Source organism: Chiloscyllium punctatum, chromosome 7, assembly GCF_047496795.1.
Source record: "Chiloscyllium punctatum isolate Juve2018m chromosome 7, sChiPun1.3, whole genome shotgun sequence".
In the NCBI taxonomy this organism is placed as follows: Eukaryota; Metazoa; Chordata; class Chondrichthyes; order Orectolobiformes; family Hemiscylliidae; genus Chiloscyllium; species Chiloscyllium punctatum.
In genome coordinates, this window is record NC_092745.1 from 44,894,234 (window position 1) to 44,913,021 (window position 18,788).

An 18,788-nucleotide genomic window follows, 5' to 3' on the forward strand; every position below is an offset into this window, starting at 1 on the left:
CTTAGCAACACCCAGTTTGGGTTCTGCCAGGATTACTCAGCTCATGGAAGTATTACAGTCTTGGTTCAAACATGTACAAGAAAGTTGAATTCCAGAGGTGGGATAAGAATGACTGCTCTTGATATCAAGACTGCATTTGACTGTGTGTGGAAGCAAGGAGCTCTAGAAACGCTGGAATCAATGGGTATCAGGGTCAAACTCTCTGCTGCTTGGAGTCAGATCTGTCACATAGGAATATAGTTATGGTTGTTGAAGGTCAATCATCTCAATTCCAGGAAAATTCTGCAGGAGTTCCTCAAAGTAGTGTCCTAGATCCAACCATCTTCAGCTTAAATGCTTCAATGGCTTTCTCTCCAGAAAGTCAGAAATGGGGATATGGTACAATTGCATTATATAAAAGGCATTTAGACGGATATATATGAATAGGAAAGGTTTCGAGGGATATGGGCCAAGTGCTGGCAAATGGGATTAGATTAGGTTGGGATATCTGCTTGGCATTGACAAGTTGGACTGAAGGATCTGTTTCTGTGCTGTACATCTCGAGAAGTCTATTTGCTGATAATTGCACAATGTTGAGCACCTTTCGCAACTCCTCAGACACTGAAGCAGTCCAAGTTCAAACGCAACTGGATCTGGATAATATCCTGGTTTGGGCTGACAAGTGACAAGTAACATTTACACCACACAAATGCAAGGCAATGACCATCGCCAGCAAAAGACAGACAATCTAACCACCGCCCCTTGCCATTCAATGGTGCTACCACTACTGAATCCCACCACCACATCCACCGATCAGAAACTCAACTGGACTCACCACATAAAAACTGGCTACAAGAGCAGGTCAGAGGTTAGAAATCCTGTAGCAAGTAACTCACTTCCTAACTCCCCGAAAGCCTGTTCAGCAGCTACAAGATGCAAATCAGGCGTATGATGGAATATTTCCTACTTGCCTGGATGAGTGCAACTTCAACAACACTCAAGAAGTCTGACACCAACTAGGACAAAGCAGCCCTCTTGATTGGCACCACCTCCACAAGCATATACTACCACTGAATAGGAGTATCAGTGTATACGAGCAACAAGATGCACTGAAGAAAATTCACCAAAGATCCTTAGACAGCACCTTCCAAACTCATGACCACTTCCATCTCAAAGGATAAGAGCAGCATGGGAATACCATCACCTGCAAGTTCCCCTCCAAGCTACTCACCATCCTGACTTGGAAATATATTGCTGTTCCTTCACTGTTGCTGGGTTAAAATCCTGGAATACCCTCCCAAAAAAACATTGTGGGTTAACCTACAACACAAGGACTGCAGCAGTTCAAGAAGGCAGACATCACATCTTCTCAAGGGCAACAAGGGTTAGACAATAAATGCTCACCAAACAGCAACATCCCATGAGTGACTAAAAAAAAGCCCTCAATCTATTTGTACATATTTAACTATCGAAATCATTGAATGTCAAAACTTCAGCGTAGAAGGAGGTATTCAGCCTACCAAATTAGTGACTCAGTTTTCAAGTTGGAAGGTGCCAACAGGATGATCCTAACTTTAATATTGCATCACTTTAAATTGCGAGAACAGATCAAAGAAATAAGGATTCAAAGAAAAATTTAAAATTAAGACAGGACTGCAGCATTTTGCTTCATTTTATACACATGGGTGGAATGCATTTTCTAATTGAATTAGAAAGGTGAAATTCCTGGAATCATTAAATATATTTTATAGGCACATCATTGAAAGGGGAAAGCTACCATGAAAAAATGATTATTCGAGGACAGACAAGATAAATGCCATAGGCATAACAAAGAAATGGCACCAACAATTAATAAATATTTCATTCACTACTTAACAGGGAGACAGAATGAATGGACATGATACTAACTGATGAGATGAGTAAAGGGATCCAAAAGGAAGTCATACACTGAACAAACGAATCAAATTGAAGGAGAATAAAAATCCCAGTTCTGATGGGTTGTGTGGACAATTTTTAAAAGAATCTCAAGAAAACAAGGAAGAATCTGTCTAACTTATATTTAATGACCGACTGGTTCTTGGATCTCTTCTCTTTTCAAAAAGGAAGTCTGAGAGGTGACCTAATAGAGATCTCTAAAATTATACAAGGTTTTGAATATAGTGGGTGTGGAGACAATACTTTTTCTTATGGGAAGTGTACAGTTCTTAAAAGCTGTAAGAGAGTTCAATTCTGCTTCAAATATTCTTCCTGTTATCAGACTAAATGAACTTCTTATTCTAGAATTTGGCTTCAAAACTATACTTTATTTCCAAATCTCTCTCAATTCCCAATACTTATTTAACACTACTTATTTCTAGTGGCTTTCCTCATCTTTCTCCTTACAGCATTAATAGAGTTTGGGTTTTTGAAAAATCATATTTCACTTGACACTGTCTTAATAAAAGATTTCAGGGCACTGTTTGGTTTAGACTTAAGAGAGTGTCTTTTATCATTTTGTTGACATGTTTTGAGTATCAACATATTTTGAGTATCAACATATTTTAATTTTATTGGGTTACAATAAATCTTTCAAAATTTTTCTTGTCAGAATTTATCCTTCTCCTGTTGCTGCCATTAATTATCTTTTGTGGATATTACTTCCACTCTTGTGCTTCTGCATATATCTTCAAAATATTTCATTTACTACAATGACTCCAATGACACAGATACCAATTCAGTTTGGGTGAATCCCAGCTGAACAGTTTCCCTCACCAGCACTTAGTACAATTTTCTTGTTGTTAAGTCTCACTGTTGCGTTTGATGCCCATCATGATATCTCCTGTAACCTCTTCCAGCACAATTATCCCAGAATTCTGACTTCTTGTACACCCCCACCAACTTATTTAATCTTCCCTGCAGGCAGTTGTGCCATCTGCTCCCACAAGATAAAATTTCCTCCCAAAATCATTCCATTGCTCCAGTTTTCCCTTTCAGTTCAGATGCTTCTTAAAATTTAGCATTTCAGATCATCTTCCATTTATTCCTGTTTACACCTCTGGGGAATACCTTTCATTTTGTTTTCTTTATGGGAAGTTGAATGATCACCTCAGTTTGCCTTTCAGTTAAATTGTTAATGTTGCTTGATACCACCTCTTCTTCCAATATGGTGCACTCAAAAGTAGCATGTAACGTAATGGTTCTGTTAGTGACCAATTGAACAAAAGGAACGAACTATCAGTCCAGAGGACATCTGTTTAAAGTCAGCTGTGACACTATAAAAAATTAGATTCAATTCATTTTAAACATGAATATTAGAAATTGGTCCTGATGCCACTGGATTCCTAAAATCCTTTGGAAAAGAGAACATATCATAGTTAACAAATCTGGTCTATTCATTACTCCAGTCCTATATTAAGCTGGTGCACTCTTACCTGGATTCTGATCTCATCTACAAAGTTAAATCAAAGTAAGTGATGAGCAGTTAGTCATGCTTTATCAGCAATTTGTTCATCCCAAACATGAAAATATTTTCAAAAATGTTTTTCATGCGCTGTCCAAGTTCTTAGACTTGAATCCAGAAACCAAATCCTCCAAATCTGGCCAAGTCAGACAAGCCAGTCATTTCTCAGTAAATAAAAGTTTTTGAGTATTTTCACTCATGTATCCACCGACATTCTGCATCTCTGGATCAGCAACAGCAAATGTCTTCGTTATCTTGAAAAATTAAGTTACATCCCTCCAAAAACTAATTTCTATCAAAGAAAACAAGGCCAGTGTCTTTAATCTTCATTTTGAACATTAATTCTCTCTACCTGGAATCATGTTCATTGCTTGCCTTGATGATCTGTTAAGTTGTATGACTGACAAAAACTTGTCTATTTGGAAAGTTATGAGGAGAAGACAAGGCTCCCAGATATGCTTCAATGATAGTGTTGGGTTTGCTGACAAATTTATGGAACTTAATGTCAAATATTCAGTCCCTCTTTTACTCAAAACTCCAGACACCATATCAAAATTGTCAAAATTAAATCTTGATTGACATTCTGCACCAAGTCAGGGATCCAACTGAAAACATGACAGGCCCAAAGTCTCTGCCAGGATTGGAAGTTTGGATGATTTAACTAAATAATGTTCCTTCAAAGATGGCTTCCAAAGAACAAGATCTCTACTTTAACAAAACAACGTCAACTTGAAGAAAGTGATTTACAATGGTTTTCAATATAATTGCTTCCATATCTGCAAACTGTTATATCCTTATCTGATGAAGTTACACCACTTAATCTCTGCTGGAAATCAAGTGAGCTTTTGTGGTACAGTGGCAGTGTCCCAACCTCTGAACCAGGAGACATGGGTTCAAGCCTCACCTACACAGGCATGTAATAATATCTCTGAACAGGTTGATTAAAGTAAATAAAGTAGACCCACCAGTTCCCATTAGTATAATGATTAGTGTCCCTGCCTGACACGTTGGCAATTCTCCGGGGCTCTTGTGGTGCAGTGGTAGTATCCCTACCTCTGAGCCAGGAGGCCTGGGTTCAAGTCCCACTTGCTCAGAGGTATGTAATAACATAACTGAAAAAGTTATAAAATATCTATAAAGCAGAATGGTTTGTCTCAGGCTGGGACTAGCCTATGAATGCTGAGAGTAGTAGGTCTATTTTCACATTCAACAAATGATGTGCCTTTCCAGTGGGGCTTTCCAAGTTATTACATTAGCAAGAATAGAATGAAACTAGTGCGAGAATGCAAAATTTTGTCTGAGTTTGAAAATAATAAACTCAAATTTGCTTCAATTGCATTTAATTCTGGGTCATAAATAACAATGTCAGAAATACAGACTACAAAGGTAGTGATAATAGACTAATAAAGATGGGGAAGTGTACAGCCTACCAAGGTGGAGTAAGTGAATCAATAATTTCAAAAGAAATTTCAGTAGACATTTCTTGGTAATAAACTCGCAGAGCTCTGAGGTACAGTAGGTAAAATAAAATAGACTAAATGGAGTTCTCCACAAAGTATGGCGTGTGCTCAGATCTGGTCTGCCAGCTATAGCAGGAATATTATTAAGCAGGAGAGGTTTTGATACGATTTACAAAGACATTGCTGGGAATGGAGGGTCTGAGTTATAAGGAGAAGCTGGATAGGCTGTGACATTTTCCCTGGAGCAAAGAAGGTTGAGGGATGATGTTATAGGGGTTTATAAAATCATGAAGGGTTTAGATAAGGTCAATGGCACATGTCTTTCCCCTCGGGTGGGAATTTTAAGACTGGGGGCATATTTTTAAGATGAGAGGAGAAAAATTTTAAAAAGACACGAGGGGCATTTTCTTTTAAAAAACACAAAGTAGTTCAGAGGAAGTGGTGGATGTGGTACAGTTATAACACTTAAAAGACATTTAGATAAGTACACGAATAAGTAATGTTTGGAGGTATATAGCAGAGCGCAGGGGTGTGGGACTAGTTTCGTTTGGGATTAGGGTCAGCATGGGCTGATTGGACTAAAGAGTCTGCATCTGTGCTGTATGTCGTTATGACTCTATGTAGTTAATGGGCCAAATGATCTCTATGGCTTAAGATGTCAGAGCAATGAGAGTTGGAGCAGGATGGGCTGTTCATAAATATAAGGAAGTTTACTCCAATGCTTACTGTGTAATTTAGAGGAACCACTTAGAGAGATAGCAAGTGGAAAAGCCATCCATTGAGATGTAATGCAGTATCAGGACAGGCATAGTGAAAGCATGCGAAGGTGATACCATACAGTACCACTATAGGATGCGCATGCTTGAGTCGTGCAACTGACCCCATAACATCAGCCCAAAGTGTTTAGAGGCATAAAAGGGGATAAAACACCATGGTTTGTTACCAATTTCTACTTAAAATAATACTGTCAAGGTGATGTGAACTAAACCAGAATGAACGGATTCCCTAAGGACATGCAAACACAGATTTGAGGAGTAAATACTCATTTACAGACCTAAGTGAAAGAGAGATTCAATGAGGCAACAGTTTCAGAAACAGAATCAAAGTACTGGTGAGCACTATGGCCATGAAAGAATGCCTTTTGTTCAAGCGCTTCATCCCACTGGAGTTGACAACAAAACTTCTCTCTCAACAAAAACAACTAATTAAGTACAATGCAGGGCTCATAACTGATTCTTTTTAAAAATCAATTGAGAACTAGGAGCACTTTCATTTTAATGATCAAGGTTCAAGACAAACCAGAGGCTAAACTCATTCCAAGGTAATACTTAAGGAATGTCACACTCCAAAAAAGACAATTACTAACTCTCCATCGATGTAATGCTATTTCAAATTTACAGCATACAAGTCTATTGAACAAAAAGTTACTCAGTTCATCAAACTCTGCTGACTCTTCAAGAAATACCACTTTGGAACTTGAATGTGAGACTCTGGGCTGCTAAGCCAATAAGTAACCAAACCCCTTAGAATTCACATCACAGCTATAAATGAGGAAAAGTTTACGTCATTTGGTTACTCATCCAAGGCACAGCTGTACCCAGTTGAGTTGGGAAAAAAAGTACCACATGTAAGTTTCTGCTAGAAAACTGGCTGTTCTCTCAACTGATTTCCATAACTGCAGATAACGCTTGTCAAGAACTTCAGGTAGACATGTAAACAGGTTGTCCACAAAACAATTTAAGAAAGATAAAGATAAAGTATGAAGGCATTTCCCAACATGTGTGTGCATAAATCTGTGGAATATTTTTGCCTTGTTACACTAAGTATTTGGTACAAGCAATAAAAGTTTTCGTCCTGCGCCAAAACAATTGTACAAAACATTAGAAAAAGTGCAAATACACATGAAAAGCTGACTTCTGCAATCAATAACAAATTGTAGCAATGCATATAAACTCAAATCATCATCTTTGGGGAGACTTTCAAAAACACAGAACCTTACAGCACAGGATGAAAATCAATGGTCCAGCATGATTTTCTGTTTCAAATATTTGTTTGCTGGTCCCTAAAGGTTGAAGGAACCAAAGTGGAAAAGAATGGGGTATCTAAAATAAAAACAGAGTAAGTGCTGGAAAGTCTCAGAAATATGACTTCGCCCCCTTCATCTCTCTACATGCTGCCAGAAATGCTGAGCTTTTCGAGAACATCATTTTTATTTCAGATCTCAACAATCCCCCCAATTTTGCATTCACCATAGGTGATTTAAAACATTTTTATCCAATGCACTGAGCCACCTCCAACTGAAAACTGCCCTGCAGCAACTTAACAGAGAATTTGTGTCATAAAACAACTTACTTCTTATCAATGTTTGTGTACATCCCGGTAACATACTGGGCTATATCAGTCTTCTTATCAGTAGATTTCTGTAAATAAATAGGAATAGCTATATTAAAAACTATTTACAAAGTGAAAATAACATTACAGGAGTAAAGGGAGACTCAAATGAAAACTAATCAAAAGTTAAGTATCTCAGAATTTCGAACTTCTTGCAAGAAGAGCTGTGGACTTAAGATTTTCTGAAAGTCAGGTCTCACCGATCCAACCACCAAATCCTGTCTCAGTGTAAACATTCCTGCCAGCGACAGACTTAAAGAGAAAATGAATCAAAAATACTTGAATTTAAACATCTATTGCATAAACAAAAATACTTTTCATCAACCAAACAAATAACCCTGAAACCTTGTTAGTTATCTTCAATGTGTTTATAAGTCAGGTTATGTTACAATGAATACAAGCAAGTGAATAGATGGGTGAGACCAATATTTTCACTGATAAAGCCACAGGAGGCCAGAGAGGGAACTCTAGTCCCAGGTGAAAACCTAAATTGGCAGGCACATGTGGAGTATATGATGTAGTACAAGTGACAGGGCCACAGCTTGAAGAAACAAGTGAGGAGAGGTGAAGATGCAGGCAAAGAAACTGCAAAAACAAAGAGGGTCTACAAGAGGGACAGTAGGATTGCAAACTGGTTTAGGGGGGTCTTGGATGGCTTGGTGGTCAGGTCCACGGCCCCCAACAACCCACTCTCCCCTCCTGGCATCTTCCACTGCCACCGCAGGAATTGTAAAACCTGTGCCCACACCTCCCACCTCACCTCCATTCAAGGTCCCAAAGGAGCCTTCCACATCCAAAGTTTCACCTGCACTTCCACAAATGTCATTTATTGTATCCGTTGCTCCTGATGCCGTCTTCTTTACACTGGGAGACTGGACGCTTTCTCGGAGAGCACTTTAGGGAACGTATCCAGGAAACTCTCACCCATCAACCCCACCGCCCCATGGCCCAACATTTCAACTCGCCCTCCCATTCTGCCAAGGACATGCAGGCCTTGGGCCTCCTCCACCGCCACTCCCTCACCACCCGACGCTTGGAGGAAGAACGCTTCATCTTCCGCCTCGGAACACTTCAACCCCAGAGCATCAGTGTGGACTTCACCAGTTTCCTCATTTCCCCTCCTCCACCTTACCCCAGTTCCAACCTTCCAGCTCAGCACCATCCTCATGACCTGTCCTACCTGCCAATCTGCCTTCCCACCATTTCACTCCACCCTCCTCTCTGACCTATCACCTTTATACCCAACCTCCAATCACCTAATCACCTCTGAGCTACTTTGTCCCCAGCCCCACACCCATCCCATTTCTCTTTCCACCCTGGAGGCTCCCAGCCTCATTCCTGATGAAGGGCTCCTGCACGAAACGTCGATTTTCCTGCTCCTCGGATGCTGCATCACCTGCTGTGCTTTTCCAGCACCACTCTAATCTTGATTCTGATCTCCAGCATCTGCAGTCCTCATTTTCACCATTTGTTTTGTGTAAAACAGAAATAACTAGTTATTATTTTAAAAATGTACTTCACAAAATTCTAGGAATGGCAATGATACAAACGCCACTAACTACCCACAATGTTACCCCAAAATGGCACTTAAACCTGGCAGAAAAGACTAACGATTAGGAGGGGAGGTTAGATATTAGGTTAAAGACAGATAGAGAGACTCAGGTGTCTGAATCAGGGGTTAGCAGTTCCCAACTCCAAATGTGCTGAACCCCTCTGACCAGCTGTATGTTAATTTGGTGATGAAAGAGTTTAAGCCTTTAAAAAGAGTTGAGTTGGTTTGGTTCCTTCTTCTGGGCATTTTCCTCTTTTCTCACTACCAACCAGACACTCACAATACGGCTCCTCACCGAAAATGGTCTTCCAGTTCAACCTGTACTGCTCCAGTCGTAGTTATCTATTCTTTGCTTCAAGCAATGCCCCCGTGGTTCCCTAACAAGCAGGCATTCATGGTGCATCCCCTCTCTGGGAACAACAGCTTCGCAGACCTCGCTGCTCAAGCTCGAGCGATCGACTGAGCATCCAGGGTTTGGCTTTACAATTCCAGTCTCTCATTTTTCCTTCAGATTGGCAACAGTTCTTAACAGTTGTTTTCATATCCGTTAGGAAGTCATAGGATTAACTCCCTCTTAGCTTTTGTTAACTTTCTGCAGAGTGAGTGACTGACCAGCAGCCAATCCTGATCTCTGCTGATTCCTCAGCAATGGGGTGGGGGTGGAGCAGGTGGACTGAATTGTGAACCTTAAAAAGAATTCAGTCTTCTTGGTTTCATTTTTAAAATTAACACGACAAGTTAGTTACAGAAGGAAAAGTTAGAAACAATGGAGTGGGTTATAAGGCTGAGACAGAAAGATTCTTGATCAGTAGGGGAATCAAGCATTATGGGGAAAATGGAAAGTGAATCGGAGGAATGTCAGATCAGCCATGATCCTACTAAATTTCAAAACAGGTTTGAGGGGCTGAATAACCTTGCCTATTCCTATTTCTTATGAACCCTTAAACCAATTATCAATAAATCTCACTTAAGCTGATCAGAATTTAATAGCATAATTGATTATGCTGAGAGTTAATAGCACAGCTGTTGGTAACCAAAATACATAAGTAGTTTGAAGTCATCTTGCTTCCAATTGGGAGAATTGGAAAGAGACCAAGAAACCAAGTGTCAACCTGCTCCTTCAGCTGCAATGGAAAGCAAGAGCCATAGTAAGACCATGAAGTTGTTGCCTTACTTTAATAGGTGTTAAATTTCCTAAATTACTGCACTCAGTGGTCTCCTGTTGGCTTATCAGTTAACATCTCAAGTAAACAAATTAATACTTATGCTCCAGTTTAAATTATAAGACTCCTGAAATTTACAAACTTAAGCACAACATTAACACTTCTGTATTCAATTCCCCTCACAATAAAAAAGAACATTTTCTTACTTTGCGAATGACTGCCTGCACCTGCATACTAACCTTATGTAATCCATGCACAAGAACAATCAGATCTCTCTGTATCTCAGATCTCTGCAATCTCTAACCATTTAAATCATATGGTTTATTTTTATTCTCCTTGCCAAAAATGGACAGTTTCACATTTTTCCAAATTACATTCATTTGCCGTATCTTTCCCCACTCTCTACACATATCAATGCTTTTTGCTGTCTCTAAATTTTCCACCGTAGCACTTGACTTGGCACTATATCAAATGTCTTCTGGAAATTTAAGTACAAAACATCCAGCCATTCTCATTTATCCACAGTGCATTATATTAATGTCTTAAAGAAAATTTGGCGCCAAAAGCTTGGTCAGACCAGTTTTCTGAATATCAAAAGATTACCAAATGGAGAAGCTGCATCTGAACTTTGTACACATTTTGTAGTTCTTAATCTGGCCCAACACATCTTCCCTTTCATAACAACAGGATTGATCTTATTCAAGATTTCTGCTGTGACTCCTGTTTTTGGAAGGATTTTGAGGCTTCAAAAGTCAACTTACAGACTGTGATTTATAGTAGCCCAATTTCATTTGGCAAGGGCAGAACAGTGGCTCAGTGGTTAACACTGCTGCATCAAGGACAGGGTTCGATTCCAGCCTTGGGCAACCAATTGTGTGGAGTTTTCACATTCTTCCATGTCTGCGTGGGCTTTCTCTACGCGCTCCGGTCTCCTCCAATAGTCCAAAGATATGCAGGTTAGGTGGACTGGCCATGCTAAATTGCCCCACAATGTCCAGGGTTGCACAGGCTAGGTGGATTAGCCATGGTAAATGCAGGGTTACGGGGATAAAATTAGGGGCGAGGTCTGGGTGGGATGCTCTTCAGAGGATCGGTGCACATCCGATGGACTGAATAGCCTCTTTCCGCGCTATATGAAATCTACGATTCTAAGATAATTTAACAGGTTTATAAATTGAGACATCTTGAATTTAGTTTTTCTATCCCAGCCCCCACTATCTTTTCAGTGACTGGCATCACCCTCCTCAGGCCAATTGTTAAGAAAAACTGTACACCAATCTTTAACACCAATGTTACCACATTGAAGATAATACTCGACAGATTAAAGAAAACTCAAAGTTCAGATGCAGCTTCTCCATTTGGTACCTTTTGATATTCAGAAAACAGGCCTGATCAAGTCTGGGTTGTAACTGAGTTCTTGGCATCAATTTTATGATTTTGGAGAATATTATGAAATTGAAACTCATAAACAAACAAGGTAACAGACATTACGCTATCAGGGCCTAAAACAGATGCATATATAATAAATTACCTCTACTGTTCAAAAGCAGCAGCAAAGCATGATAAAAACAATTTAATTTTTTAGGATTAAAGCACGTGCGACTACAGAGAGGCTTATGGGGAGTTTGCAGTTTGTCCTTCTATTCTTGTCTTGTACCTCCAGTCTCAGTTATATTAAATGTCAATAGAAAAAAAACATTCTTCATTGGAACAGTTTCACAGTTTTCTCCATAAACAAACTTTGTTTTCGTTCATGCATTGTGATTTATAAGTTTTATTATTCTTATTCACAAAGAGTATACGTTCATCAAACCTAATTGAAGAAACTTGCTGAAAACTGATAGGAAAAGAGTTTGAACATGCAGTTTACTTTCAGATTTACTTCTCCTAAACACTAAATTCCTCACTGCTTTTGCATTAATCGGCCTTCTTCAACCTGAACAAGACAGAACAAGTGTCTGGACTGGACACTAAGTGTCCGGAAGAGGCAAGAGGCAAGACACAAGAAATACTGAAAGCAGTCAGAAGATCAGGCCCCAACTGTGAAAAGAGAGTTAACATTTCAGACTGATGAGGGTGATAAATGACTTGAACATCAACTTTGTTTCTCTTCAAAGATGCTGTTTGATCTGTTGAGAATTCTCAGAATTTTGTGTTTTTATTTCAAATTCCCAGCATCTGCAGCCAAGCAAGTAAGTTGAGCAGTCATCAGTTACAAAGTAGTAGTGTCCAGAGAACACAAGAGGAACTCATCACCAAAATAAATTTGGGTATGAGGGGTGCTAGGACAGAAACAAAGAGGACGTGTGTGTATATCACAGAGTCCCCAAGGGAACATCCAAATAATTTATTATATTCTATTCCAGTGGAAATAATATTCCTCATTTCTCTGAGACTCTTTTCCATGATAATATGAAAAAGCAAACTACTGTAAATGCTTTAGAAAATTATGCAGCTTATTCAGAATAATTTATCAGGCTACGTGAGGAATTTAATCATCTTCTAACTTGAAGACAAACTGTCACCAGGTAAAAGAGACAATATATGTTAAGATCATTTACCAGCATGCCTGACAGCTAACTCCAGAGTCGTTGATTTCAAACTGGAGTAGATAAGGCTCAAGTGCCATCGGAAGAGGATTAAAAATCCAGGAGATGGAATTGAGTAATTTGAAGAGAGTCCATTACTGCCACAACTGGCTGCCCAGGTGGAAGGACATGCTGGATATACAAATCTAGTAAAATTGTGTCCCTCAACAGTCTACAGAGCACTATGCAAACAACACAGTGAGCAGGACATGATGGGCATGTGCAACACAAACTGTTGGGATGCAGAGTGCACAACAATGAGCCATAATCAGAAGAAACAAAAGCCATGCAGTAAGTAGCAATGGGTAAACAATATAATAAACTCCAATCACTCAGTATGCTGCGATGAGCAATCAATCTTGGGAAGTGCAGCAGTGTTGTGTGCAACTGGCATCCACCATGGCAAGATATCAGGACAAACTCTTTGCTTCCTCTTCATATTAATTAAACAGTGATTTTTCTTTGTTTGATCCAGCTGTATTCAACAGGAGGTACATTGCTGTACCACACAAAATATCAAGTTTGCTGTTGTTGTGTTTGAACATTTTGCCAGTGAAGGAAACTCAATAGGTACAAGACACAGCAGTTTGCCAACTTTCCAACCTCAAGCCATGAGAAAAACAAACTGTTTCTGACGACTAAACCATGAACTCATCAGAAAGGACTTTGATCCATGACATTTGCTGCAAACAGGTGTTCTCTATTTTCCTAAATTTTATTACACTGAATGATTTTTGCATATGGGTAAATACATAATTTTTTCCCAAGTGTACAGTTCTAGCAGTGCTATTTTCTTTTGGCTGAACAAAATAAACAGAACTGCCGAACAGACATGATGAACCACATGATAGCAAAACAGGCAAAGCTGTTTGGAGCCAAAATTGAACATAATTTCAAACCTCAATTTTAAACAAAATTCAGTTCTTTACTGTTGCTTACTGCCTTCTACTAGCTGCACATAGAGGAAAAATACAGCACAACAGCATAAGCTCTGTCAGTTAACATATCTCATGTCTTCAAAATGCCACAAATGAGAATGAAAACTGTATTGTCATGATTACCTGACATTGCTAAATTACCACAGTCAGTTACTGTAGTATACATTGTAAAGGGCCTATAAAGCAACATCTTCAGTCTATTATGGTAATTTAGCACTTTAGTTTTAATATAATTTTGAAGCTTCATCAAGGTAAATAAGATACTAACTTGAAAATTAACTTGTCAATATAAATTGGAGCAAGAGACTGCTGTCAGCAATGAAGAATGGAATTTTATTTATTCTTTCAGGAGAAGTGGGTATTACTGGAAAGATTGGCATTTGTCGCTCATCCCTATTGCTTATGAGTAGGTGGTAGTGAGGTGCCTTCTCAAACAAGTCACTGTGATCTACTCCATTCTTTTCACACGTCTCATTAACAAAACAAAATGAAACGTTGGCAGTAAATTATAACATTTGCCAAAGATACCGAGATAAATTGCCAGGGTGACTAGGATAAGCAATGGATTCTGTCAGAAGAATCTGGATCTAAGAAGCATTCTGAGTAGCTTAAGGAACAGCTGATTTAAAAAACAGCACAAAATTAGAAATAACACAGAGGTAACATTTTTTATCCTCCAAATACTTAGAATTGGTGGTGGTCATCAATCTAATTAGTGGTTTGAATCATGATTGAAGCAAATTATTCAGTCAATTGCATAACCATTAGAAAGACATAAGGACTGTTGACAAATAATAATTTTTAACATAGTAGAGAACTTCTTAGTTGGAACAACAGAAATCTTCTCTTGTCCCTGGAAAAACTAACAATTTGAAGGTGTCAGCGTTGAGAAAAAGATCATAAAGATTGCACTGGCTATCTTAATGTCAAATTCCTAGATCAGCTTTAACCAAAACAATTCCTCAAGCATATGACAAGAGAGATTTTGATAATTTAATTTATCGATTACATCTTAAATCTTTTTGCCGAGTCTTGGATTCAATTAAACATGACAACTGTTGACTGAAAATTATATAAAGTTATATAATGGTCAAACACTAAAATTCTGTATCTCTATCAACTTGATGTCAACTAAGTTTGGGAGAAGATTTGTAGCTCGGGTGCTCGTTGTTGTGGTTCTGTTCACCGAGCTGGGAATTTGTCTTGCAAACATTTTGTCCCCTGTCTATGTGACATCCTCAGTGCTTGGGAGCCTCCTGTGAAGCGCTTCTGTGCGGTTTCCTCCGGCATTTATAGTGGCCTGTCTCTGCCGCTTCCGGTTGTCAGTTCCAGCTGTCCGCTGTGGTGGCCGGTATATTGGATCCAGGTCGATGTGTTTGTTGATAGAGGCATGGCACTCATCCACAGACTCTAGGAATTCCCTGGCTGTTCTCTGTTTGGCTTGCCCTATAATGGTAGTGTTGTCCCAGTCGAATTCATGTTGCTTGTCATCTGTGTGTGTGGCTACTCAGGATAGCTGGTCGTGTCGTTTCGTGGCTAGTTGGTGTTCATGGATACGGATCGTTAGCTGTCTTCCTGTTTGTCCTATGTCGTGTTTTGTGCAGTCCTTGCATGGGATTTTGTACACTACATTGGTTTTGCTCATGTTGGGTATCGGGTCCTTCGTTCTGGTGACAACAACATGAATTCGACTGGGACAACACTACTATTATAGGACAAGCCAAACAGAGAATAGCCAGGGAATTCCTAGAGGCATGGCACTCATCCACAGACTCTATCAATAAGCACATCGACCTGGACCCAATATACTGGCCACCACAGCGGACAGCTGGAACTGACAACCGGAAGCGACAGAGACAGGCCACTATAAATGCCGGAGGAAACAGCACAGAAGCGCTTCACAGGAGGCTCCCAAGCACTGAGGATGTCACCTAGACAGGGGACAAAACGTTTGCAAGACAAATTCCCAGCATGATGTCAACTGGTACAAACTCATTAAATGCATTAAACGTTGTTCACATTTTAATTACGAGTCTTTTAAAAAGAAATTTACTTGTGGCCTCTAGGATCCAATTACAATAATGCAAAGGCTTAAATAGTGAAAATTTTCAGAAATTACCAGCTGCTTTTCAATTGGAAAACTGAAGATAATAATTGCAAACAGACAAGAATAACGACAAAATGACATCTTAGCTAACTTGCCTCCTTGTTGAACTTTGATTAAGATATCAACCAATCTTAGCTAAATTCTAATAGTGTGGCACAATGTAGCTTATCCAAGATGGATTGCAGTTGCCACATTAAGTATGAGATAGACTGACAAAGGTTTTCTGATCATTATGCTGGGCTTGTTTTATGAAATGTAGCTCGCTATCATTGCCAATGAAGATTAAAAGGAGACCATAAGGAGGAAGGACTGACATCAGCTAGAGAGAGTTAACAAAAGTAACTTGAGCTAATGGGGCAGAAAAGGTCCAAAAGCCAAAAGAAGGCTCTTGTACTCCATGCGATACAAGATTCAAATTATGAGTCAAACCTTTGCTTTGCTGGAATACCTGAAATATGTAGAATTACTGGGACATCTTAGCTCTCCTGCAATATGGTGCTTGCACAATTCCAGACATCACCTACCATGTACACTAACCTCAACCACACACACCGTAGCTTAGAAACAAGAGGCAATGATTTCAGTGGCAGTAAATTCAATGATTTTTTAATAACTCCTGGAATATTTATCTGTTTTTCAATTAATAAATATTCACAAACAGAATTTTTCATCTGAACATTTACTTTAAGTTTATAAAGTTAAGTACCTACCGACACTGTTCGTATTTTATGAAACATTTTGGATCCTTTTCTCATTTTCACTCTGACAACTTCATGTCGATGTACCCACCCACGGAGTTCATCTGCTAGCCTACGCCAAGACAATGGAGAAAATACTTAAATGAGAAATGAATTACCACAGCACTATCTCAGACAACTATCAATTGGAGTTGTTGAACCAAAGTGTGGTTAAAATGGATTATCTTTGTTTCATTCAATAAGCTCAACTACAAATTAAATAATCAAAACATCAGACGTAGGGATCTTCCTTCAGTTAATTTTTTTTGAACAGATTATTATGCATGAATGTTATGTGCCTACAGACTTAACATCCTCACTAATAAAACACAATGACCACACTAATAGCACATAGATATACAATTTTCCTTGGCGGTGAATAGCTTAACTCTGCTCACATATGGCTTGCCATTAAAAATGTCCGTTCAAATATTCACCATGTTACTAAAATGTATCCGTACACTAAATCCAATAACTATGGCTTGATCCACAGGAAACATAGGGAACTAGCTCCACAGGGTTAATGTTATCTTGGGCTAAATGTTACTGCATACAGGTAGCCTGCTTATTTATCCTTCAAGCACTGAGAAGGTCACAACTCATTTGCAGTTATATGAATTCCTCTAAGGATATTAAAACTGAAATAAATAGCTAAATTGAGCTAGATTCCTTATTATTTCATGATTCAACTAACAGGACAGTTCTGCAGTGAAGTGAGTCACTGCTGAAAGGAGGGGAGAAAAAGGAAATATAAAATTTAAAATAGCACTCGTGCCAGTGTAACAGCATCGTACAGGCGTGATGAGCCAGCCAAATAGCTACTTTTTATGCATTTAGTTTCATTATTCTGTCAGCTAGCTCAAGACTCAAAATATGGTTGATACTTAAAACATTGTTATTATAACATATTAAAACATAATACTTGTAAAGAGGAGAGAGATTGTATCTTTTGTCAAATCAATTTGCTGCGTGGGTAGGCATGGATTCACCCATGCCTCCCTGCCGTCAATGGATAGTAAAACTAAAGGAATTGTGAGCTCAATTGAATTGCTTAAGGGAGAAATTTTGATCTGTTTCATGCGTGGCTTTTCTATAGCATGAAATGGACTTGTTTTGTGTTTTTTTTTTAAAACCCTGGCATCAAGCATTGCCAGGGCAAGTACAATAGCCACAGCTGTAAAAGGCTTTCCTAACACTGCTCTCAACTCTTTTGAATAATATGACATTCCAAAAACATGACTAATTAGGTCCTCTTAAATTTGAAAGAATTTCATCATGTCATCTAGAATCAAATCCAGGTATTTGCAAGGAAAGTCAAGTCCTTTGTCCACTTGTTGAAATCATATAAATCCAATAACTTTTAAAATGATGTTTCAATTTTAAGACATAAGACTTTTTTTTACTGTAATAAACAAACAAAAAACCTTGTTAAATGAACACGATTAGTTGGCAACTTAGACTTTCAACAACAAAGGTTTTCCAATGCGACAAGAAGTTTAACGCAGCCAAAATTCCACACCACACCGAAACATTATATAGCCCCCTAAAGTGGATACTTTATTCTGCTGGAACCAGTCCAAAGCTGCTCACCATTCGCAAAGTCTTTCTTGCATTTTCTGTTTCCAGATGGTCACATTCAATCCTAGGGATCTTCCCTTCTTAAAACTCATCTCCATGGCAACATGAACAACATTGTTTGCATCCAGATAGAAATAATAATTAGCCAACATCTAGAACTCAACATTGTTCAAGCCTCATATTAAATAGCTAGTTTGAAGTATGAATCTTGATAAAACCTGACATTCCAAACATCTCCCTGTAAAACATGGAGATTATCACCCACAACCAACACTGATATTCTTGCCAATCAGTGTTGTGATTATCTTGTACCTTTCTGAAAGTTTCATGACTTGGGCCCTATTTGTCTCCTCAGTCCATTGGTGACATCTGCAAACTTACTAACCATACCTCCTATGTTCACATCCAAATCATTGAGATCAATGATGAAAAGCAGTGGGCCAGCACCAATCCTTGTGGCACAAAATGATTAGACACCCTTTGCTTCCCCTCCCCACAAAACTTGGATATCATAGAGATTCAGTCAGAGATGTACATTTCGGAACAGACCCTTTGGTCCAACTCGTCTGTGTTGACCAGAAACTAATTGAGTCCCATTTGCCAGTACTTGGCCGATATCCCTCTAAACCCATCCTATTCATGTGCTCATCCAGATGCCTTTTAAATGTTGTAATTGTACCAGCCTCCACCACTACCCTTGGCAGCTCATTCCATACATGCACCACCCTCTGCATGAAAAATTTACCCCTTACATCCTTATTAAATTTTTTCCCACTCATCCTAAACCTATGCCCTCTGGTTCTGAACTCCCCTATCCCAGGGAAAAGTCCTTATCTATTTACCTATCCATGCCCCT

The 18,788-nt window shown here is 39.0% G+C and overlaps 1 protein-coding gene across 2 annotated transcripts in view; it reads right to left on the reverse strand.

Moving 5' to 3' along the window:
- Window positions 1–18,788, reverse strand: part of atf6 (activating transcription factor 6) — a 330,002-nt gene that overhangs the window by 189,859 nt on the left and 121,355 nt on the right. For both annotated transcript variants that reach the window (XM_072573460.1, XM_072573462.1), the window contains 2 exons: window positions 16,328–16,427; window positions 7,231–7,298 (listed from right to left, as the gene is read on the reverse strand). In XM_072573460.1, the coding sequence (XP_072429561.1) occupies window positions 7,231–7,298; window positions 16,328–16,427 (168 nt within the window). The remainder of the gene's footprint in view (window positions 1–7,230; window positions 7,299–16,327; window positions 16,428–18,788) is intronic.